Source organism: Acanthochromis polyacanthus, chromosome 12 (assembly GCF_021347895.1).
Source record: "Acanthochromis polyacanthus isolate Apoly-LR-REF ecotype Palm Island chromosome 12, KAUST_Apoly_ChrSc, whole genome shotgun sequence".
In the NCBI taxonomy this organism is placed as follows: Eukaryota; Metazoa; Chordata; class Actinopteri; family Pomacentridae; genus Acanthochromis; species Acanthochromis polyacanthus.
The window spans coordinates 6,457,683-6,483,814 of NC_067124.1; the positions used below are offsets into that span (position 1 = coordinate 6,457,683).

Here is a 26,132-nt window from a genome sequence, read left to right on the forward strand (position 1 = left end):
CCTAGACCAGAGACACATAATAATTGTTAATTTAACAATTTCTGTCATTAGATATTTCTCCTAATGATCTGATCCTAATAAACTTAGTGTCATGTGCATGAATAATTTAATTCCATCAAGTTGGTCTTAACGTGCCTCATTAAAATATTCTTATTATATTTACTAAATAATACAGTTGATTCTATTTTGTTGTTTTTATTTCCATCCATGAAACTCAAGATATCCTGCACAAACATTTCAAATGACTGCTTAAAAGCTGCAGTTCAACCTTTGTGGTTTGACTTTAGTTGTGAAGCAGCTGCAGACAGTATTTAATTTTATTCACATTCACAACTGAACACCGATTGGAAAAAAAAAGGAAAAGTACAGAGAAGTGGTCACAATTCAACACTGAACGCGGATCGGATTTATAATAAAACACAAACACAGACTAGTAGAACATTAACATATCATACAGACTAGTAATATGAGAATTCTGAATTTATCAGATGTGCCAGTATACAGCAAATAACTAATTAGTGGTTTTTCCAGGAGAGGATCTTTACCTGCTTGCCATTGCCGTGTTATTTGGCTTTCAGTCATTATTTGAAAAGTGGCTTTCTGACAAATTACCATGAAAACATTAGGTAATATCAGCTCAAAACCAGCCTTTATTGTTAATTTAAGTGTAGTATATCCATTCCAATCTGCTCCTGTTTTAATTTGCTGGTAGGTACACACGAGTCATTCAGTACAGGGAATTTAATTGCTTTAACAGGATTAATTACCAAACAAAGGGCATCTGTTTGTGTGCCATATCATTGATTGTTTCTCTTTACTTGAATCCTAGCTTTTATTTTACAAAAAGGGGTACATTTACTAGCTGTTTAACATCACTTCAAAACAATCTAAAGCAGCTTTGTTTGGATGACATTACCTCCTAGCTGTCGAGCAGGAGACATGGACAAAGAATCCAATCTTGTGGTGTTTCGGAATGGAGCTGGGGTAGTTGCGGGGGGGGACATGTTCTATGCAAAATTAAAACCCATTTTGGACAGCAGCTATGATTAATGGTTTAATATTTGGGAGAGAAATTGGAATCTGAGGAGCCGTCCTTGTCATGTTGAGAAGAGCCATGAAGCTGTCTGGGCCTTCCCGTGTATCACACTTCAATCTCCTAAAATCAATAATAGGAACGTTAGTGCCGTCTTTGTGTCGGTTTTACTCAAGCTGGCATTACTACTTAGTTTTGTTTACACTGTCTTCCCTGATGCATCATGAATATCTGAACAAATTCTAACATTTCTACAGCAATACACACTGTTGACTATATTTTCCTGGTGGATAACGTTCCTCAGAGGCTTTTTGTCCAATATGAGCATAAAGTATATTATTATTATTATATATTAGGTAGTGATCTGGCTCACACTGTGTGATTCACGTCAGCAAGGTGTGCAGATGAGCCTACACCGCAATGTCAGATCGGGAGACTACCTCCACTAATTGTAAAGTGAGGTGGCTTTCAAAAATCATTCCAGATATAAGTTCATCTTCAATTTTTTTTGTGAATTTTATTCAAAATGAGGAGGCGTGAAAGAAATCAATCAAATCTATATTTGACTTTGGCAAATTCACATATTTTTGATGTTTCATAGCCACAATTTCAAGCAAGACTTTTTTGACCAAAGCAAACACTTTTTGAAGATTTACTCTAATTATACAAGCAGATACATGCTTTAACAAGAAGAAATATGTTGTAGGCCAGGAGAAAATAAAGATTGGTCCCAACATTTTTGTGTAAATCATCATCATGCATCCATCTGCATCAGTAGTGTTTGCAGGAAACAAACCAGCATTACTTCAAAAATTCTGCCACCATCAAAGCAAAAATGTAACACAATTCAGATTTGGGAGCAGCACTCTAATAATACTGCTAAAGTTCTAGGCAAACATAGGGTTAGGGTTACTTTTCAAGGTACTTTGGTATAAGCTTGTTGGAGAACTTACCATAGTTCTTCTGTGGATTTAATTTTCCTCTGTAGTTGTGGTTCCACGTTTTAGAAAAACCGCCTTAGAAAAAGGTTATGCGCAAAATTCAAAAAACCTCCTGAATTTCACAAAAAAAAAATCAAAAATGCATGTTTACACTCATCTGAGTATTTTGGGGAGACTTTAAAAAAATGTTATTGTGTTCCATGGGAGATGACACATCAGTTTCTTCCACTTCTTTGCGACAATACAAAAATTCACTTTGAATTCATTTGATAACTAGAAAAGCACTCAGAGAGTGCAGACCTCCGCCAAGGATAGAGAGGAAAACAGGAAACCCATGCAGTAAAGGGTCATGAGTTGGAATCGAACCTGCATCTCTGACACAGTTGTGTTTACAAATCACCTTCTTAACCAGTTGAGCTATCTGGACACCTTGTTGCCAACTTAGCGACTTTCTCGCTAAATCTAGCGACTTTTCAAAGCTCCTAGCGACTTTTTTTGTTCAAAAGCGACGAGCAACAAATCTTGCGACTTTTTCTGCCATTTTCGAGACTCTGATAGGAAAACTCGGCTCATTCTGCAGTTACTGTTTTCAACAAGCAGCAGGTCAGGTGCTGTTGTGAGCTTCTCCCCATCCCAGAACACAGGTTGTCAGTCCAGTAACCCCGCAGCAGTCCGAGTGAGGGGAGGGGGAGACCCACATCACTCCGCGGCCAGACGACAGATGAATCGCGCATGCGCAGTCACTACAGATCCCATCCAGACTTACGGAGCCTTATAAACAAAAATGTTTCTTCACTGTCATGCTAAAATAAACCACAGCATTTAGCCTCTAGTACAAAAACATATTTTGGGTGTTTTATATTCACTTTTTGGTCTCTTCCACAACGTTATTCCTCTCTCCTACAACGTTGATTACAATTACATGCAAACTGGGAAATATGCAAATTAGGCGATGACGTCATTTAGCAACTTCTAACGACTTTTAGGACAGCCAACAGCGACTTTCCTTGCTGAGGAGTTGGCAACAGTGTTTATTGTCTCTACCACGATAAGCACTCCAGAACTCACAACGTACTGGCTCGCAGGCCATGGTCACTCCTCTCGTAACCCCCCTGAGCTACGGTACACATGAAAACAACAAACACACAAACGAACTCAGAACGCAGAACTGAACTAACTAAATGCAACCAGTAATTAAAGAACGTCTGGAACAAACAAACAACCCCGTAAAACGATTCCCAAAGAACACATAATTCCCCCCATGATGCCAAGCAGCCCCCCTACCCGGAGCACAGTCACAGCGGCCCCCACGGCCGCTACAATACTAAAAAATTCAAAGTGATCCAGAATTCAGGATCCTTTCCGGATTGCCACCAAAATTAAATCAGCTCTTCCTCTTACCACTGTCTACATCCCCTCAAAATTTCATGTGAATCTGCCCTGCCGTTTTTTGGTTATCTTGCTAACAGACAGACAGATGGACACACAAACGCCGGGTGTCACATAACCTCCTTGGCGGAGGTAATAATGCAGATAAATTCCAGATTGACTCCACAAAGCTGAGGTTGGGCCTCTGTGGGAGTTGCACCATCTGTTGCAGGACTCCTTGTTCTTTTTGTAGTTCATTTTAGTTCTTTATGAGTCTGCTTTGATGTTTCAGTTTGTTATCCTACTGCAGAATAAACTGGGACCAAAACCGGTACCTGATTGTCGGAATCAAAACATCCTGAAACTTTTCTCTAGTGTTGTGTATGCATAAAAGAAATACAACTTTCAGTATTTTAACTGTTTGCTACAAGACAAGTGATACACACGTGGACAAAATTGTTGGTACCCCTCAGTTAAAGAAGGAAAAGCCCACAATTCTCACTGAAATCACTTGAAACTCACAAAAGTAACAATAAATAAAAATTTATTGAAAATTAAATAATCAAAAACAGCCATTACTTTTGAATTGTTGATTAACATAATTATTTAAAAAAAACAAACTAATGAAACAGGCCTGGACAAAAATGATGGTACCTCTATAAAAGATTGAAAACTATTTGACCAGAGTGACATGATTAACTCAGGTGTGTCATTTAATTGACATCACAGGTGTTTCCAAACTCATAATCAGTCAGTCTGCCTATTTAAAGGGAGACAAGTAGTCACCCTGCTGTTTGGTGAAAAGGTGTGTACCACACTGAACATGGACAACAGAAAGCGAAGGAGAGAATTGTCCCAGGACATCTGAAAAAAAATTATAGACAAACATCTTAAAGGTAAAGGCTATAAGACCATCTCTAAACAGCTTGAAGTTCCTGTGACAACAGTGGCTCATATTATTCAGAAGTTCAAGACCCACGGGACAGTAGCCAACCTCCCTGGACGTGGCCGCAAGAGGAAAATTGATGACAAATTGAAGAGACGGATCGTTGGAATTGTATCCAAAGAGCCCAGAGCAACCTCCAAAGAAATTAAAGGTGAACTCCAAGGCCAAGGTACATCAGTGTCAGATCGCACCATTCGTCGTTGTTTGAGCCAAAGTGGACTTCATGGGAGGCGACCAAGGAGGACACCACTGCTGAAAAAAACTCATAAAAAAGCCAGACTGGAATTTGCAAAAATGCATGTTGACAAGCCACAAAGCTTCTGGGAGAATGTCCTTTGGACAGATGAGACCAAACTGGAGCTTTTTGGTAAGGCACATCAACTCTATGTTCATAGACTCAAAAACCAAGCATACGAAGAAAAGAACACTGTCCCTACGGTGAAACATGGAGGAGGCTCAGTAATGTTTTGGGGCTGCTTTGCTGCATCTGACACAGGGTGTCTTGAAAGTGTGCAAGGTACGATGAAATCTGAAGACTATCAAGGCATTCTGGAGAGAAATGTGCTGCCTAGTGTCAGAAAGCTTGGTCTCAGTCGCAGGTCATGGGTCTTCCAACAGGACAACGATCCAAAACACACAGCCAAAAACACCCAAGAATGGCTGAGAGAAAAGCGTTGGACTATTCTAAAGTGGCCTTCTATGAGCCCAGATCTGAATCCCATTGAACATATGTGGAAGGAGCTGAAACATGCCATTTGGAGAAGACACCCATCAAACCTGAGACAACTGGAGCTGTTTGCTCATGAGGAGTGGGCCAAAATACCTGTTGACAGCTGCAGAACGCTCATTGACAAATACAGAAATCGTTTAATTGCAGTGATTGCCTCAAAAGGTTGTGCAACAAAATATTAAGTTATGGGTACCATCATTTTTGTCCAGCCCTATTTCATTAGTTTGTTTTTTTTAAATAATTATGTTAATCAACAATTCAAAAGTGATGGCTGATTTTGATTATTTAATTTTCAATAAATTTTTATTTATTGTTACTTTTGTGAGTTTCAAGTGATTTCAGTGAGAATTGTGGGTTTTTCCTTCTTTAACTGAGGGGTACCAACAATTTTGTCCACGTGTGTATGTTGCAGAGCACACAAGCACGTGGCAAAACATTGTTTTCCAGACTGCAGCCACTAACCACTATACAAATCAACCTGCTGTCTCAGTTAGTTTACACAGTCTGGGCTGATGTTGAGGAGCTGTCTCAATTCATCAAAGATATTGGAGGTGACTGGTGGACTCGATTTTTCATCAGTTACTATAATGCAATTATAGAAGAGGAGGTGAAGATTAGTGGGCAGAGGGCATGTTTGTTTACAAGTCCTTCTGAATAGAAATAGGCTACATTACAGGGAAGACACTGCACAAAATCTGCTGCATTTATATTCGGGGCATGCTAATCCACTAACTCACATGCCACTCAGCTTGCCAGCTCTCTGAGAGCACAGGACATTGATGCATACCCTGAAATTGTTGCCGTGTATCTGACTAGCTGTAATAAAGAAAATCACATGAAGCCACAGCCATGTGAAAGCGCAGTATCTAGTCAAGTCAGCCTAAATAATTTGTCTAGACAGGCACTTCCATGACACATGTTCTCATTTAAAATGGATGAAATCATCTGGTTTCGAAAACCTGCATTAATTAGCCCCATGGGACAAATTAAGCTGCAGTCACAACTGTTATTGTCACTTTCTACATTTTTTTATGGCAAATATAATAACTGAGAGTTGCTGCAGACTGGTTTCAAGTTGTAGAAGTGTACTGTATTGCATTGGACTTAAATATGCTTGGATGGCTTGCAAGATTGAAAGGGATGATCAAAAGTAGCAGCAGTAGCTCTTCACTTTCAGTCACTTGCATATGGGTCAGAATTTTAACAAGAAGAAAAGAAAAATTGCATCCCTCAAATTCCATATTGTCTCTTGATATCACCCTCCTACAAGGTTTCTGTAATAGATTTGCTGTCTCTTGTGCCTTTTATTTTTTATTGTTTTTTTTAAGCAGGAGGTGTCAAAAAAGTAACCACAAGGATAACTGGCTCATGGCACCAAGCATTCATAGTGAAGCTGCTTTCTGATCCTTTGATGTCGGCTCTTCCTATCATTATGAACCAGAATTCACAAAGTGCTGGATTGTTCGGCTACTAATAGGGAATGTGTGTTCACCTTTGTGAGAAAAGCTGAAATAACTCTGTTATCGCTAGGCATGTTTTCACTGGCTGTGTTGCACCCCCATGTGTATGAAGCTCATATAGGTAAAAAAAAAATTAATTAATTAAGTGAACCTGGGAAATAAATGTAAATTTTATCCATTGTTAACACTCAGTCTGGCACATATCAACACTGTGGTAAATGAAACTACTGTAATTTCAAATTATTATTTGCACATATGTCCTTTTTCAACTACAAATATTAACTGAGCCATCCCAAACCTAACAAATTCAGTCTTCGAACTGTGTCATATTATAGATCATCTCTGTAAACCCAGCCACTGAACATAATGCAGGAATCCTCTTCCAAAAGTCTATGTTTCTGTATTTCCTCTGTGCTTGGACACTGCTTTTCATCCATGTGGTCTGTTCTTGGCAGAGGACATCCTCCCATGCAGAGCTGCTGGACCTGCACCTAAATTATCCAATTAGACAATGGGGGCAAGACTGTCTGCAGGCGACTGTGTGGCTCACAGCGAGGCTTAATCACGTCAACCATACAAAGAAACTGCACTGAGCAAGTCCTAATATATTGGATTTCTGTAAGAGGTGATGTGCTAATGTCAGCACTGAGTCACCTCTTGGGGCTACACACACACACACACACACACACACAGACACACAGACACAGACACAGACACAGACACACACACACACACACACACACACACATATACTGTGTTTTTCTATCCTTGTGGGGATCTACCATTGACTCCCATTACCAAGTAATGGTCAAAACATCACACATAATTCCATAAACCAGCCTTTACTCTCAAAAGTGCAATCACAAATGGCCCCATTATGTTGATGGCGAGGGGATGATCATGCACCACCAAGAGCTCTGCAATGCATTCCCATCACTGCAATGACACTGTCTGACTAAATGTGTGCAATTATTCCATGAAATCTTCACACGGAAACAATTAACACCTTTACAAACTTAGTAACAGAAAAGATAATAATAATAATTGTAAAACAGACCCATACATCTGGGCTTGACCTAAATAACTTTCTCATTCTGGATCCTTTGTAGATTAGTCTACATAACTACTTGACAGTCTATAGGTTTTTTTCTGAGATTCTTTCAAAAGAAAAAAAAGAAGTACTATCATGATTGACATCTCAAGTGCTTGCTATTGTCAGTGCCTGACAAATTCATTTGGATTCCATGGTCGGAGTACAAGTGTGAGTCAAAAGCTGCATGCTGCTCAATCGAGTTGATGTAAATTCAGGTCAATCAAGTGGATTTAAATTTGTATGAGGAGAATTTCAGTCCATTGCCTGTTGCTGTGTGCCATTAATTTGTAACACTTGGCTGCTTTTTTTTTATCAGTTTAACTTATTTGCTTAATTTTTCTGTGCACTGAAGCAAAGTAATGTTAGGCCGGTCTGTGTCAAGAACTCAGGCAAATGGAGTTTTTGCTGTCTAATTGTCAGATGTGTCAAAATTCCAAACCTTGAAGCTACTGTATGCCAAACTGCTTTGATTTCACCAACGAAACATATGAAACTCCCTGACACATGATAGATAGATAGATAGATAGATAGATAGATAGATAGATAGATAGATAGATAGATAGATAGATAGATCCAGACTGGATCCTGGTGCAATGGAAGAAGGTCGTACCACATGTGACACCCACAGACCTTTAGAGGTCTCCACATCTTGTTGGTCAGGTGGTTTTAGTGCTGCAGCTAACCAGAGTATGTATTAGAAGTGGCCAATTGTATTTTATTTTTTTCAGTTAATAAGATAGGAAACACCACTTAAACCTGCTAGGTATAAGTTTAATATACATTGGTAAATAATTCTGAAATAAAAATTTGGAGTTTGATTGTCACACTCATGCCTGGTATTCACATCGGCATTTATTTGCAACAGAATTTTCAAGTTGTTTTTGGTCTATTTCTAGGTAAAGGTGTATACTTCCTGTCAGAGGGGTGACAGTCAAATGAATGTGTATGTCAGTTCTTGAACTTTTGGCAAGCAGGTGACCTGAGGCTGCTCTTTGACTGGTTGCACATTCCCACTTTCTTTTTTGATTGCATATCAGTATTCATAATTTTGTGGTTGTTTTTGGTTTGTTTTTTGTTTGTTTGTTATTTTAGTTTTTTGATCGAGCAATTTCTGATTGTGACTGCTCAGCAGCTATTGGTCAGAACAGGACAGACCAGTTCAAGTGGACCCACAGACTTTGACAGAGCCATCAAAATGAGAGAAAAAGTACTTTAGTACTAGCCATTTCTGGTACTGGCATTGATTAGCATCTCTTTTGGACTGTGATCAGCCTTCATAACCTTATTCCAAAAGATTTCCACATCAACATGGAAAGTGGCAGAGCAGCACTGGCACACTAACAGACACCGAAATATTTCCAACGACTTGCAGTGGCTTCAGAAAATTCTTTCTTTTCTTCAGTGCACCACAGCATTTAGATTCCTCTTCCCTGTGCATGTGTTACAGCGGACATTTTGATTTGTCATAGCTGGAAAAGCAACTAGTAACATGAATGGTGGTGTCATGCCATTGAAGACTCTTCAGTTTGCTTTGTCCATGAGCCAGAATGAGCAATCCTCGTTCCATCAAAGTGTCAAACTGAAGTGTACTGCAGCAATCATTAACACTATTTTTTTATGTGTTACCTGGATATCATTTATTGTGAGCACAATAAATAACACAGATTTTTTTTTTTAAATGACTGCAAATAATTGGTGGGCCAGGTTTGGTATGTCTGCAGCACTGCTTTCCCAGCATCCACCAGTGCTACATCATAGGTTGTAGTAGAATGTAGTCTAGTTATAGTTTATAATAGGCTGATGAAAGGCGATTGTTGTTGTGTAGTTATAATTAATATAGCAATTATAGGTTACAGTCATCTAGCCAATCATACACGGCTTAATAATAATAATAATAATAATAATAATAATAATAATAATAATAACAATAATAATAATGAAATGTTCGCCTTTGTTAAAATAATAGATGAGTGAGGCTGGTTCTGTGTGCTGCTGTAATGTGTCCAGGCAGAGACCTGCAGCTCGCCGCCTCTCAGCGCCTCATCACCGCGTTCACTTCGCTCTCTGCGCCTTCGCCTGCTGCAGCCGCGGAGATGTAAAGTGGATTAAATAGCCGGTGTAACGCGGTGGGATTTCAACGGCTTTTCCTTTCCCCTTTTTTTTTTCTTGTATTCACCGCATCGCTTTTCTCTCTTGTGTGCGTGCGTGTGTCTGTGCGTGTGTGTGTGTTTCTCCGTGCAGCGCCTCTCTGCTGGGATCCTGGTCTGCCAGGGGCTGCAAAGCCGTGCTCGTCGACTCATTCAGAACCAAATGCGTGTGTGACAGACTGTCCACCTTCGCCATTTTAGCACGGCTAAATCCCGAAATGGTAAGTCCGACAACCTCCCTTGACGTTAAAGGTATCGGAGACGGTGTTTTTTGTGGGTTTTATGTGAATGCATCAGCTGTTTTTTTTCCTTCCAAAGGGCGTCATTGTCATTACATATCAACAGATCCTCCCTCTCTCCCCCCTCCTTCCTTGTCTCTGTCTCGACATGCCAAAACCATACTGCAAAAGGTTATAATAGGCTTTCCAAGGGACTGAATATCGTTTTTTTATGATCATTTTTTGAGTGTTTATGTGGCTGTTTGTGTGTTCCAAGAGGAAGTGCACACTGAAAGGGCAGTACTGTGCTAACCTGTGCATTAAGCTATCAGATGCACTGATATTCACACACATAACATGGTGAGTAGGATTTAAGCTCATGTTATAGCCGATGATTACACCTGCATGCCCTCCCTCCTTCATGTGAACACTAACAATTGATCTTCATGTTAGCAAATTTTACAATATTAGATTGTCAGCAGCGTCTCCATGGTGACCAGGCCCCATGGAGATGTGCTGCATGGCAATCCAGTGATGTATACAACAGAAAAATAGACATATTTTAATAACACTTGGAGCTACGGCAGGCTAAAGAACACATTGTGCTGCAGCTGGACACAGCTAGCCAGCAGTATGTGCGATAATGGAAATGTCTGAAAATTACAGCAGAATCCCAGTGATTCAAACGTGCCCCAGTTTCTTTGGAGACAGGGCAGTGTCTTTGTGGGGAATTTTCATTCAGTGCGATTAGTTATTATTAGACTGGAAATTGCCTCGGAAGCAGTTTGTTCATGAGTTGCCCTGGTAACAAGATGGGCATGAGGCTTTCTTAAAGACATAGGAGGCAGCGTGCTCTTTGTCCTGCTGCCTGCATGGCCCAGAGGATGAGGCTAGGCCAGGGGAAGAGCTGATGAAGCACACTAGCTTTACCATATTGACTCAAAAATAGAGGATTCTGTTCCATTAAATTGTTGTGTAGTTTTGTAGCCTGGAAGGAGATTTGGATTTTTTGGTTGAAGGCATGCAAGAGACGGAGGTGTTGGTGAAGTCTGAACATGGTTAGCCTAGCATACAGTAGCTTTGTCCAAAATGAAACAACACAAACTAGTGCATCTGATTTTGTTTTTGGTTGTTTGGTTGCTGTTGTTTTTTTGGTTGGTTGGTTGGTTGTTTTTGTTTCTTTTTTTTTTTTTTTTACTGAGTGCACAAACGGAAATGTAGATTGCAGCCATTGAAGCTCCAATCATTTCTGGAAAATTTGGCTTCTCATAGTTTACAGAGTTCATAACCTGGTAAGTGCGATAGTTTTGGGTCATGGTTTTTGATGGAGCACTGACAACAAAAGAAATGCATCAAACATCGTTTTTGTCTTTCCTTTTGAAAAATTCAGCAACATGTCATTGGTGATAATTTTGCCATAGCAGTTAATGCACCCAAGTGCTACTACTGTCAACATGATGAGACTTCTATCTGAACAGTTCGACTCATTCATCATTTCATCAAATTTTCTACCTTATTTTCATACATCCATCTTATGTTGGTTTTGTGTGTTAAGAAACACATTGTGAGCACAAAAAGCAGTCAGCGCCATGGCTGAAAATCTCTGCCTTGAAGCTTGCAGTTCACCAAATACCACCTAAAAATCACAGTTTAAGAAAGACAGGGTTTCCTACATACAAGCCAAAGAAACCAAACCTGTGAACCTGCATGGTGGGGCTTACTATATCATTATTCATCTTCAGAATTGGCTTCTGGTTCAAGCAAATATGACTGATTCATTCATCCATCCATCCGTTCTCTATACACCGCTTTATCCTCACTAGGGTCGCGGGGGGGCTGGAGTCTATCCCAGCTGACTCGGGCGAAGGCAGGGGACACCCTGGACAGGTCGCCAGTTTGTCGATTCATTCAAATATTACTATTTGCCATTGTGTAGTGTAAAGTAACTTTATAATATCTGAGCAAAGTTATGTGAGGTGGTGTGCTTGAACTACAGCAAGTGAGGAGTGCTGAGTGGAGCTAGAGCAGGGGTCGGCAACCTTTAACACTCAAAGAGCCATTTCGACCCGTTTCTCACAGAAAAAAAAAAAAAAAACACCAGGAGCCGCAAAATCCTTTTGCCATTTAAAATGAAGACAACACTGCATATATCGCTTTTTTACCTCTATGCCCTTGTTAATCAGTCATGATTAATTAATTACAATGCCTCTAATTAGATTTTTTTTTTTAAAATTGTGTCCTACCACTAATATTTATCTTACTTGGTTAATGTCATTTTTGCTCCTGGACCTCATACGTTACGTAATGTTAGCTGGAAATCAATATTTTGCAAATGTCCATTTAACTTGTGAAATCTATTTGTCTTAAGTTAATAACTTTTCTCCGGTAAGTCGCTGCACTATTTTCCAAGACGACACTCCTCTGACTCTCTGACCTGCTGCCTGGATGCTGGACGTGACATCGAGCCGTGCTGTCACGAGTAATGTCGTATTAACCTGACAAATCAAAGAGTAGATACTGAGCGAGACAATTATCCGTAGTTTACCTTAGTACTCACGAGTACCCGACACAATGCAGGAGTCTGCTGTGAAGGCGGAGATGTGCGGCGGTGGTGTATTTGTGACAATAAAAAACAAAGAAATTTGAAGGATCGACGGCTAGGATGTAGGAATGGTGGCCCGCCGCTGCTGAATGAATGTAGAGCAAACACTGGGATCCGAAGATCAACAGGACTCCAAATGAATACCTGCAGGCCGGCAAGTGTCGGAGATTGACGGCTGGGACGCATATTTTGACAGACAAAAAATTAAGACGTTTTATTTTGATGTTACAAGATCACCATAATCTTCAAATTAAGAATTCAATTTTAAAAATTAACAAACTAAAATAAAAGACATTTTAATTAAATAGCCTGCTGATTATTTATTTTCTAAAGTTACAGGGAGCTGCAACAGAGGGATGAAAGAGCTGCATGCGGCTCCGGAGCTGCGGGTTGCCGACCCCTGAGCTAGAGGCTCCACAGTTGTGTGGAGCAGTGACACACCTTTGTTCCTGTCACTTCAAAAAAGTGACCCAAGGCACAGCAAGTTAATTGTCCCTGGTTATAAGCTTTGCATTTAGGGCAATCTTAAGGCATAGAGGGATTCTTTTCATGGAAGAAACCAAAACAAGCAAATAAAAACTTCTAGATATTTTATTTTGATGCTCAGAAATGAGACTGCATGGGGTTAATCAGCAGTTATAAATTATACTAACACAGCTAATTGTAAATAGAATCTCTCGTGTTTGTTTGACTTTTGTGGACATCCAGAGTTAGATGCAGAAAATGTTTAATATTGCTGTAGTTCTTATTGATGATGGATATTTGATGTTAATTTTTTTTTACAATTTCTTGGCTGAATGATTAATCTGAAACTGTAGCTTCATCACCTGATTAATCTAAAATAAAAACAATCTTCAGTTGCAGACTTGTGTGTTGTATTATGAAACAAATTTGAAATAGCCTGACTTTCTTATCTGGCTTGACAAAACCAAAAACTAACACAGAGATAATAGGTATCAAACAAAAATGATCAACTTACTTTATTAACCTGTGTGTGCCATTTGACACATCATGTCACTCTTCTTCTGCACAAAGTTGACGGAACGAATGCCCCCTACTTTAGGAGAGAGAAGCATCTTGTTATAATAAAAATGGATGAAGTCTATAAAACATTTCTATTTAGCAAACATTAACATAAGCTACTATGGTGACATAAAAGAGAGACACTGAAAGCTCTTTAAGATCAGAAGACCTTGCTAACCCGTTATTTTTGTTTTGTAGTACATCCCTCAGTTGCTCCTCTTCATCCAACAGCTAATATGCAATTCAGTTATCTGGGCAGGGCGTTAGCTGTCGGAGAGCAGCAGACAGGAGGTCATACCTTGACAAGCTGCAAGCTGACACTCTGAGCAGATTCACCAGGACCACTGACAGCAGCAGGAGCATCAAACACTCATAAGTATGGAGCAAACCATGCTGCCTGAGGCAAAGACAATAGAGCAACAAACGGCCCGAGAAAATCTTTTCAGTTTCTTGTATCTATATGTCTGCTGGATATATAACAAAATACAGTTTAAAAATCCCAATTTTAAAACGCATATTTCGTTGGTTGAAATTGTCATTTAGAAATTGTTGGATTTAGATCTAAAAGAGTTGATAAATTGATGGGGTCAATCGACAAATGGGTAAAAGTCGAAAAACATTTAAAGTCTTAAATACATATTTTAAATTCAAAATTTTGGGGTTTTAGATTATTGGTCAAACTAAACAAGAAATTTGCTGACATCACTTCCATCTTCATGAAACTGAGTGTTTATTTATAATATTTGTTTGGGATTGCCTTGAAATGTTATAGTCCTGAGAGGATAAATCACTCAGATTTCACGGTTGGAATTTTCCTCTTAGTGCCATTAGCTTAACACATTTTTTCCTTTTCTTTTTTTGTGACATTTTATCAGCAGTTATTGCAGGGATCACCAAAACGTTTGATTCCAATATCCAAAGTAGCAAGAGAAAGCATCAAAATCATAGCTATAAATAGAAACTAGATGCTACTAGATGAACTAGATGCCGGCCAATAAGCTATGCATCAGTGCGCCGCCATCTTGGAACGGGAGCGAGCGGGAGTGAAAAAAACAGCAATAAGCGTGTTTATCACACACCGATTGACAACAAATCTCAAAATGCCACAGTCTTGTGCGGCCCGGGGCTGTACAATACAATGCAACCCAAACACAAGGGCACAAGGAATCACATTCCACAAGTGAGTATGTCCTTTGCATTGAACTTTTCACAGATTTCACCAGATATTGTAGCAGAAACCCATGATATGATACCAAGACAGCTGTAGCCCTGATGTGGCTATATCTTTGGAAAAGTGCACACAGAGATAGCAAATTGGGTTTCAGAAATAAACTCATACTGAACTTAGAAAAGGATATATTGTTTTTGATGAGCAGTTAATGAAATCAATATTATATCTAGCTTTTTTTCATGCATGCATGGAACACAAGTAAATTGAAGAATTTAGGCATGGTTCCAACTTTGTGCCAGCTTTGAAAATTCTTTAGTAGTAAAGCACTGAAAATCAGAAAAGAGAAAAACCCTCAAAATTTTATTAACTTAATGTTAAACTTCAACGTAATTTCAAGATAATTCAAAGATGTTAATCCCATATGGAAATGCGGCACAAAAAAGGAATAATCAGTAGACTAAATAAATAAAACTTAGAAGCTGCTTATCATGGTGATCAGAGAAACCTGACATCACAACAGGTCAACACAACAAACAGTTGCAGGAAAAGGGTCCCTAAAACTTGTTGTGCTGATTGACACCATGTCTTTGGGAGTGTAATCAAAAGACGACCTCGTAAGCTTTCAAATGAGCCATACCATGTCGAAATCTATGCATTACAAGGAAAGTTATGACTGGAAAACTGTGGCTGTGTAATGGTCTCGCATCTACCAGACATTGTTTGTTTACACCTTCACTCCCGTTCCAAGATGGCGGCCGGTGACCCATCGTCATCCTATGCTGGACAGTGGCACGAGGCTTCTATGATTTCTATGATCAAAATAACTTGAGTGATCCCCTGACATTTCATCTATTAATTATTAATCAGAATTCCTGATGGCCCCCAAATGCTGAGACCTCTAGTAGCTAGGGACAGGGGAGATCAGATGGCATTTCTATGGCGCCATTTGTGCTTTTGAGGGATGTTTTGAACTGAGTGCCATGAAATTTACATACATTTGCATCCATTCTTCCCTGAGTGACTGGTTACCCCTGAGGATATTAATTCACTGTCCGAGCTTTGGTGAGCTCCAAGTTTCAATTTACCTCATTCTAAATAGCAGATGGTAGCATGCTCTCATAGAAAACAAAGATGCTAAGCATGACAAACATCAGACTTTTAGCTTTGTCATTGTGAGCACGTTGCTGTACTAAGATTAGCATTTATCTTAGCACTGCCGTGGCCACAGCATGTGGAGCCTTACAGAGGTGCTGGCATGGACATTTGTTCTTTATTCTGTTCACATCTGTGAAATATGAATATCTGTAATAATTATTTGTGAACTAATAATGGGCCGTCCTCGCTGTGCCATCCTCCCTGCAGTCTGCCTCCACCTGTGCAGATGACAGCCGTTTCGCAGCTCTGTTGCAGCCTGGAAGCTTTGTATCCCCTGAGGGAAGCTAAATTGTAGCTGCTTCTTTTTTCAAAAATGGAGGAAAAGGCAGCTATTCTCCTTCCTCATCATGGCTTCCCTTCCCCCACATTCTATTATTTTGACAGACAGTCATGGCCACCATGCTAATTATTCCTACTGCAACACATAGTAGCTTCTAAATGGCCCAGCCACTCTGTCTGCAACTAGCCTCCTACAGCCCCAGCATGACAAACACCCCAACCTCTTTTCTTCCTCTCTCACTTCCCCCTCACTCCTCTCATCCTTCTATCCCTCTCTTCTCTACCCCTCAGTCATTTCATCACACCATTTGTCATGCTCTGATGCCGCATTATATTTTCGCTCTCCTTTTCTCCCTCTGCTCACTACATCATTTACTCTGTTGTTACCACTTCTTGTGACCATTTTGCACAATCCGGCTTTCGGTGTAGACTTTTAGAGGGGAAAACATTTAAAAAAAATCATGCACTGCAGTCAAAGGCAAAAGTCTCCTGAACCCAGTTTACTGCCTCTGCTAGACCTGTGTGCGGTGAGGGGGAAGAGGATGAATGAATGTGCTTGTATCATTTTGGATGCTGTAAGCCTGCACAAACCTTTCTTTCACTTTAAATGTGATGTAAGGAGATTTTAGATGCAATGACAAGCCTCTTTGGCCAATTAGCCCACATTGTAATAGTAACAAATACGTAACCATTCCTGCAGGGCTTTGGGCTGACTACACTCTGATTGACAAAGGAAGTTGTCCTCTGTAATTTCCTAGCCTGTTAAAAAATACTTTTGCAGCGAATATCTATCTTCATTTTTGATAAGTTTGCTGTTTGTTGTCTCTAATTAGTTTAAAAGTACATGACATTAAAAAGTAATGAAAAGACAGCAGTCACAATTCTTCAGTGGTGATGCCTGCAAACAGATTATTTTCCTCAAAAGTTTTACTCAAAAGCTTTTTGAGATTGCTAAAAAAAAAAAAGCCAAGCGTATTGGTTTACTGTGATATGAAACAGTGAAAAAAATTACAGCTTCAGTTTCACATAATGAGAAATGAATGAGCTGTTGTCCCACAAATTACTTGCTTTGAATGGTTTTATTTATAACAAGTTCTACTTGTTCCAGCATATCTCCCAAAAATGTTGTTGCCATACCTAACTGAATACTGATCTCTCAATTGCATTTTGAAAGACACCTTTTTTTTATCCTGTTAACAGCGTGACTTATTAAGACCTGTTTCCACTTTCAAAGACCCAGGCGGTCTGCATTCGGTGGTATCATTAGTCCGACACTAGACTTTCACTCAGGGGATGAGGGTTTGTTTCACATGTTGGACTATCATTGTATAGACTCAAATTTCATGCTCATTTGCTGCTTGATTAGGTGTAGGCAATAGAAACTACTTGATTAGGCTTTGTAAAATCACGACTTGGATTAAAATATGAGTCTTTCACAATTATAACCACATGCAGGAAACTTGTCCTCCATTTTCAGAGTTACCAGGGAGACAAGTCCCATATGATTAGTTAGCTAGAAAGGAGCAACAGCTGGAAGAAAAACAATGGCAAAGAAATGTTGATTCCAAACATTTGTATGATATGTCACAAACACACATAGTTTTGGAAAAGGCACACTTCCCTCAAAATGTAATTGAGAGTATAGGAGCTTAATTTTTGAGAGACAGCTACTTATTTGGAAGCATGAATGACTTTTGTTTGAATAGTATTTAGATCGGGACTTTTCTCATCCAGCTTATCCATTCAGTCAAATGTCAGACTTGTTTAGGCAACATTTCCCTTTAATGTTACTGGCAGCAGCTTTATGTGATAGATTTCTAGGAGGAATGGCATGTCGTGGATCTCCTCAGCAGTGGTAGCTGTCTCTGCTCATGTGGAATAATGCATTCTGGTCACTTTCTTGTGGATGGCAATGCTCTTGTTTCGGCGCTGTGTGAGACTTTCAGCTCAGCTCTGTCATTGGCTGAGGAGGAAGTAAAAGTTTGTCTGTCTCAGTAGACACCTTTCCATTCCACTGCACTCGTAATCTTTTTTTCTCCCCTTTTTTCGTTTAGAGAAGGAACTCACTGCAGTGCAGATTAATCAGAGGGTTTTAATTAACTTGGCCCCTGCACACACATCAAACCTGGAGACAAGACAGGCTATAAACTCAGCCAATTATCTTCTGCTAGAGGGGTGGGGGGTGGAACTCCCTCATGTCCAGGTCCCCTAATGTCCACCCACCCTCCACCCTGGAACAATCACAGTGCTTATTTCAGTATGACTGCCCCCTCATCTCAGCATAACTTTCTTCCTCTGGACACAACACAACATTAGGGATGAGCTGTTGCAGCGACTGATACATCAACATTAGGTTTGGATGATTACCCCTGTAACCCTTTACCCCCTGCATGTGCCAGTGCCATTACCAGGCCGTATCTTTTGTTAAAGTACAACTTACTGCCATTTTTGGAAGATTACGAGCACATTCACTGGAGACATCCTTGTCCCAACATGACTAAAATGGATCCAGCATTGCTGTACTTTATTTCTGTTGTATCTACATTAGTAGACTTTGATGAAGATTTTTAGAGACTCGGTATCAATACTGTTACTGTTACGGTTTGTGGCCATACAGTTGGTGTTGTATGAACACATACTTAACATACATTACCTTTTGTTTATCAGTTGAACAGTTTGATGTAGGGCTTCCTTTAAATATATAGAGCGTTCTGAAAAAGCAAATGGGAAAGGGAAAGAAATGAAAAAATTGCATATATGTGTGGGTAAATGCATTTAATATCAGATGCAACACAATGTACATGCAGCTTTAGGTTTTTCAACCAGAGGCCTCTGTGGAGGTATCTCTTCTGGACTATTGCAGAATGAAGTGCTGTCATCTTCTTATACAATTCTGCTGTTGGTATCACAGGGCTCTGGATTAGTTATGGCACATAGTCTGGGCCAGGTTAGGCACAGGGTTTATTTTTTACAACAGCTACAGTTGTGAAAAAAAGTTGATATACTTGGAAAGACCACACATGTTATGGCAGTCTTGAGTTTAAATGATTCTTAAAATTTAGATTTTTTTCTATGATGGGATCGTTAAAACCCATGCGTCTTTGTCAAAAAATATATAAAGTAAAAAGGTATTTGCTCATTTTGATTCTTTCATAGACTTAATTATAGATCTTCTGGAAGTATGACAAAATCTGCTGGGTCAAAAATCTGCATACAGCAACTTGATTATCAGCTTTGGCAATGTAGAACGCTGCGTAAATGAAACTTCCTTAGTGGTATGGCCTCCTAACTTCTCGTGAGTGATTGTGAATAACGACAGCTGGTGACTCATCTCAGTCTATTTATGTATGGCCTTTTTGACACACTCACTAGACATTTAAACGCACCACAAATACAAAAGTTTCAGGAGCTCAGCAAAGATCTGGAAAAAGCAAATCATTGACTTGAACAAGTCAAGAAATTCACTTGAAACCTTTTTAAAGCAGTTACAGATCCCGAAATCATCTGGGCTACCAACTGTTTATAAGTAATATGTAATGATTAATAATGGATTAGATTTATATAGCGCTTTTCTGGGCACTCAAAGCGCTTCACAATGGATCCATTAGTCATTCATCTCACTCTGGTGGTAAACTACATTTGTAGCCACAGCTGCCCTGGGGCAGACTGACGGAAGCGTGGCTGCCAATCTGCACCTACGGCCCCTCCGACCACCACCAACATTCACACACATTCGTACACCAGTGTGAGAGCAGCACTGGAGGCAAGGCGGGTAAAGTGTCTTGCCCAAGGGCACAACAGCACATGACTAGGCGAGAGCGGGAATCAAACCTCCGACCCTTCGATCATTGGACAACCCACTCTACCACCTGAGCCACAGCCGCCATGGCTGTGCATAGCACAGTTGTGCCACTGCCACAGTCAGGAAGAAAACACAAGGTATCACCTGCAATTGAGAGACAATTGGTCAGAATGGTCAAGAGTTAACCAAGATGTTTTTTTTTGTTGTTGTTTTTTGTGACAAATACATGTGTTTTAGTGATCCTATCATAGAAAATTCAGAGTTATGAGACTCATTGAAAACTCAGGATATATTTGCTCTGGTTGTTGGCCTTATATTTTTAGTTATTATATTGCGTTCTTTTTCTGGGATTGATTGAGATTGTTTGTTAGATCTGGAGATGATTCTGTATTTTGATGCGATATGTAATTATAGGGATATATAATCTTTGTCATTTACGTGTGCATCTCTTAATGAAGGAAATTATTTGAAAAACATAGCTCCTATATTTGGAGATCAGTATTGACTAGCTGAAACACCAGATGCAGCAGAGGCATGCATATACAGCCTGATACCCAGACACCCTGCATGCAGCTGCTGCCATGTTACAAGGTTGCCGTGGCAACCAAGACAATGTCTGCTGTAGCATGTGAAAGGTGTTCAGCTGCCAGGTTTCATGATTCAAAAAAAGGAATGGCAGTTGTACATCGCATGCTTTTTTATAATGTGAGGCTGACCTATGCATCACTAGCTGCCTGTTCGTGTGTGAAGCTGGGTGTGTGTGTTCCTGCTGATTCAAAGTATTGTGGTTTTCTTATAAACCACCTTGAAGTGACCTTGCTCTGGAACGGAAGCCAGAAAGCAGCAGTCTGTCGAATTCTCTCAAGCCATAGATTCCAGATACCTGAGCATGTGCGTGAGTGGGAAGGGGAGGGCACAGTATTCCTCTATAAAGATGTTTCTTGTCAAGGTAGAAAATCCTCTCTGCTGACAGGTACGCCTGTGAAATTCTTTTAGTTAAGTTCCTAGTTCCTTAAGACAGTGCTGGGCTTCCTCTAGTGTGTGTGTGTGTGTGTGTGTAAGTGTAGATGTGTGAAATCATCCTGCTACCCTTTACACCTCCACTTCCCACCATAAACAGTCTTCTGTGCAGCCAGCCGACTGGGGCTACCTGCTTAAAGTCACCGAATGCAGCCATCTGTCTGAGTCTCATTGTTTGGCCAAATCAGTGTTTTCTATGCTGCCTCTTTCATAGTTCACATATCTACACACCAAAGACATTGAATTCAACAACACATTTAGTACATTGAACACAGTAGACTTTCAAAAATTTTGAACCTTAATGTTTTTTGCTATATTTGATTTATCCATTTGATATTTTTTCTTAGTAAGCTGCAGCTGTATTAACATATTTTTAATTATTATTTTAAGTAAATCACAGCCATAGTCTCTTTAGTACACCAGTATTTAGTGAAACAAAACAAAACAAAAAAAGAGGCAGCTTCATTTTCTGTATTTCTTGTTTTTGCTAAACTGGAATTGTGCCCAACTGTGATCTCAAAACTGAGATACATACCAAACCAACCTTTATGTCTATCAATAAATGCATACAATTCAAATTTCTTACATACAATGCTGTGTGGTAATGCTTACTTTTAGTAAAATATGCATGGTTTAGGTTTGTTTTTAAAAGCTTTATTTGCTTTTCAAGGGTAAAACAAAAAAATCAAATGTGCATCCTAATCAGAGTTCAGTTATACAGTCCAAAGTACTGTGCAGTAATTCAGCTTTTATCTTGGATAATTGGGAAACAAACTAGCTTGGACTGGAGGCTCTTGAAACCACCATCTTTGCAACTGTTGTCCTAGATAAACTATAGTGTCATTTGTTTTAGCAAATGCCCTACAAACATTCATCTAGGGCAACCAACATTCAAATGACAGAACACTCTCCAACCTGAGGGATTATGACTGTTTTCTCTGGGAGCAAAGGAGGAAGCAGAGTGTCATTTTATAGCTGAGGCAGATGTGGCTCAGGTGTTGGTGCTGGTTGTCCACTAATCACAAGGTTGGTGGCTATTCTCCCCTCTCACTTCTTCTGCATGTTGTAATGTCCTTGGGACAAACAGTGAACCCAAAGTTCAAATAATAACCGAACAGTTACAAAGACAACAAGTCTCCTCTAACCTTAACTTACCTTATGTTTACATCTCCATGATTTTTTTGTGCCTGAATCTTAAATATAGCAGAGAAAAATCAGAAAATATTTGTTTTTGTATAATGCAGATCCAAAAACACTTATCTGCAAAGTGTTAGAAGGCCTGTTATATTTCATGAAAATATCAGTGTATTTAAGATAGTTTCAGGTAAAGTGAGGAATTTCCAGGACTAAGCAATATAGAAAACTCTGCACCTGCGTTATCACAGCTGTGAAATAAACACATTTTCACTTTTTATAGCAGCAGCAGTGTTGATGTCTGTACATGTTTTGGAAGAAGTTAACCAGTGGTGTACTTGATAAAACACTTAAACTACAATATCTGTGGAACATTGGCCTCCTGAAAAATAACACAGAGAATGAGTGATGCTGAGGAAAAGTAGTCCACTGCTTTTGAACCATGAATGACCCAGTTAGGAGGTGAGCTCCCGACAAATCGAGCCAACAGGGACTTTTTTCTGCTTTTGTATTCATCTGCTGACAGCTCCTGTCAAAGTCTTTACACACCACAGATCTGAAGGACCCTGCCAAAGTTTCTCTCTGACTTTGTTTGCAGTGACAGGTTAAACTTTTTTTCGCTATCCAGACTGTGGATAGTGTGTGTAATTATTTAACATCCAAGCTCAGCTAATTAAAATGGTGTGATCAGCTGATGGATCTGGAGCACGTCATAAGGTTTCCTTATTTCACATTTTTTCTTCTTTCCTCTTTCCTTTTATTTGCAGAACATGGATAAGACACAGCTCCCATCTGTGACGCTGATTGTGGGCTGTGGAGTGTCTTCACTGACATTGCTGCTACTCATCATCATCTATGTGTCTGTCTGGAGGTGAGATAACAGTTCGCTTTGGGAATTTTACCATATGACTGTTTTCTGTCGTACCTTCATTATTTTGTGGTAAGATGATGAAACATGTTGCATAACATGACATAGGTCTTATAATTAAGAGATTTAGCTTGGTGAACCCTTGGTGATTCCTAGCAATTTTTTTCAAAAATAAGCTGCATTATATTATATTGGCCCAAATGAAAAACTACTCTGATTATAAGACCATCAAACCTCATTTCCAACCTCTGTTTTTGAGGACAGGAAAAGCTCTTTTGTTCATCATTTGGGAAATCTTTCCTTGAAATGCCATTTATCAAGGCAAAGTGAATCCTCATCACTGACATTTCCTTTCGTAAATGTGAATCAACAAATATGGTAATACATACAACTCATACTAGTGTATCTTTTCTCTCGGTCATAGACTTGTGCTCTCTCCTGTCAAGCTTTTGAAGCTCAGAATGAGCTCATCACCTGGTACAGCCTCTGTTTGACAGATTTTCCCCCTGCTCCATATTTGCAGTAAAGACACTATGAATTTTTCACTCGTCACTAACTTACTTCCTTTACAACAGCAAAACACATTACAGAAACCATCAGAAGCCTACAGGTTGAACTAGTGCTGACTGACTCTGAAACTCTCATTATAAACCAAGAGAAATCACTTGCCGGTGTAACACCAGTTAAGATTAAGGCTACAAGCAGCAACATATCTAATTTAAGATACTCCCATCCTTTGAAATGTGATTTCCAGAAAAAAATATACAGACCATTATGGTACAACACATTGATAGTATGACCTTTGAACATAATCTATTCAAGTACAACTTTTTTTCTCTACCTCTCTTTCTCTGCCCTGTCTTAGTTGGAACATGAGTATTCACATAGGTAGACTGTATGCTGCAATTTATGGGGTTAACCTCCTGAGAACACATCTATCTATCTAAACACAATCTCTGTATAACATTGTGCATTCTGATACTACATGAATATTGAGTGCAATAATTCACCTTAAATGAAGTACTGACATTTCTGCCTTATCTATTTTGAGCTGTGACTGTTAAACTGTTACTTACTAGCATGCTGGGATTAGGCCTAGAGCATGAAGTGTGGCTCACTCAGAAGCAATTCTGCTCCTTCTGTCATTTTTTTATGTATCCTGCACTCTGATGCATGGATTTGTAAGCCATACACTCCAAACATACACTTTTGTCCTATTTCCTGGCATCAGCACTCTCCAGGAAGTCATACCCTGACCACTGTACTGTGACTGCTACTTCTGGTTGTATGGCAAGTTCAGTGTTTGCTACAGGCATCAATTGATGCACATGAAATTACAGGACATCTGCCATATCATATATGTGTTACATCCAAGGACAGAGAGGTCTCACTGTCCCTTACAGCTACCTAATTGTAATAGCTTTTGAAGCTGCCTATAGCTATGATTGTGGAAAAAGAGGTTCAGTGTTTCCACAGTAGAAACTTGCGGGTCAACTGAATGTAACAGTAAAACATTTTAAAAAGATTTCTGTGTCTATGAAACAGAGCTCTTTGTATATGTGTATGTGTGATACAGACAAAAAGAGCTGATGTACTCTATCCACTGATATGTACTTCAGTTTGGTTATAATAGAGGCAGTTCAGCAAAGGCGATAACGTGGTTACAGGAAATGGAGATACATGTGTGACAGGTAAAATGTGCCAGTTCCAATACCTCACTGTAAGAAAGGTCACACCATGAAAAATGCTGTTTTTAGGAGTAAAAATAAAAGCAACTTCACAATTGTACACTTGTGTAGATGCTAGTGTCATCTCCACCCTGAAGTGAGACCAAGTCATGACAAAGACTAGATTGCACCAAGACAGAGACCAGGGCAAGAGCAAGACAAAGGCAAGGTTTGACTGTGTCCAGACCAGGACCAGACCAGAGTCCCACGCTGCATGACCACATTATGATAAAATGTTATGAAAGCAAACCACAGCTTAGCACCACTGAAATTAGTTCCCTTAAACATACAGTATATACAGTATTTATTGTACATATTAAACTAGTGTTTATACTTCACATTCACTTAATCTCTCTGGGTGAGGGGTGAGACTTCTCAGAAGTTTTGGTGAACAGGCTATCATTAGCTTGCTAGCTTTGCTTTCATCACTTCTACTTAGCTTACCTTTGTTTATGCTCTTGAGTAATGTTTGTCATGGTCCCAGCAGTCAAAGTTGCATTGTTGAATTTGCATACTGCTGTGTTTTTACTTGTTCATGCTGCTTTGCAGATGAACTCTTTGTGGTTTAGACAGCAGCATTTTATTACTAAGGATCTGGCTGTCATCCTCGACTATACAGTCACAGCTTGCTCTCCTATCTTTTGCATTCAGTTCCTTGAAGTGCATTTTAGAGGCAGATAGAAATTATTGGTTGCATCTGAGGCAGGAAATGTTACAGCTAGTCATAGTAATTATACTAACAAATAAATAAGATAATGCACAGGGAGTTTAGGGATATACCTACTTGTACGGTCTTGAAATAAAATCCCATGTCCTTTTTATCTGAGACCATGAAAAAGATCTTGACACTAGTAGCAGATACAGCACTTGGTAACAGAATGTACCTCATGATCAAGTAGAATTTGGGGAATATAATAAATGTTTGTGTATGATGAAGGCTACATTTCAACAAACAACCTTTGCACAGTCTCCACAGTACTTCAGAAATGCCTCTGCCACTGGAAATGCTCCAATCTCTAATATTTCAAACCACTGTTTGAAGGGCAGGTCATATTTAACACTGGAATAATAGGATTAAACAATTCTATCTGTAGGACTTTTGTCCTGATGCTTGACAGAATTGTCAGCACCTTGTCAACTTGTTCACTCTTCCGAAGGAGAGGGTTTGACAGTTTTGTGTGTATGTATATATATACACGACCATTCAAAAGTTTGGGGTCACCCAGACAATTTCGTGTTTCCCATGAATGCTCACACATTTTTTATGTGCTAACATAATTGCACAAGAGTTCTCTAATAATCAATTAGCCTTTCAACACCATTAGCTAACACAATGTAGCATTAGAACACAGCAGTGATGGTTGCTGGAAATGTTCCTCTGTACCCCATGGAGATATTCCATTAAAAATCAGCCG

At 39.5% G+C, this 26,132-nt stretch overlaps 1 protein-coding gene across 5 annotated transcripts in view; it reads left to right on the forward strand.

The window, feature by feature from the left end:
• The window catches only part of adgrb1a (adhesion G protein-coupled receptor B1a), an 88,996-nt gene that overhangs the window by 31,306 nt on the left and 31,558 nt on the right, over window positions 1–26,132 (forward strand). For all 5 annotated transcript variants that reach the window (XM_051956803.1, XM_051956799.1, XM_051956802.1 and 2 more), the window contains 2 exons: window positions 9,813–9,939; window positions 22,890–22,993. In XM_051956803.1, coding sequence (XP_051812763.1) covers window positions 9,813–9,939; window positions 22,890–22,993 — 231 coding nt within the window. The remainder of the gene's footprint in view (window positions 1–9,812; window positions 9,940–22,889; window positions 22,994–26,132) is intronic.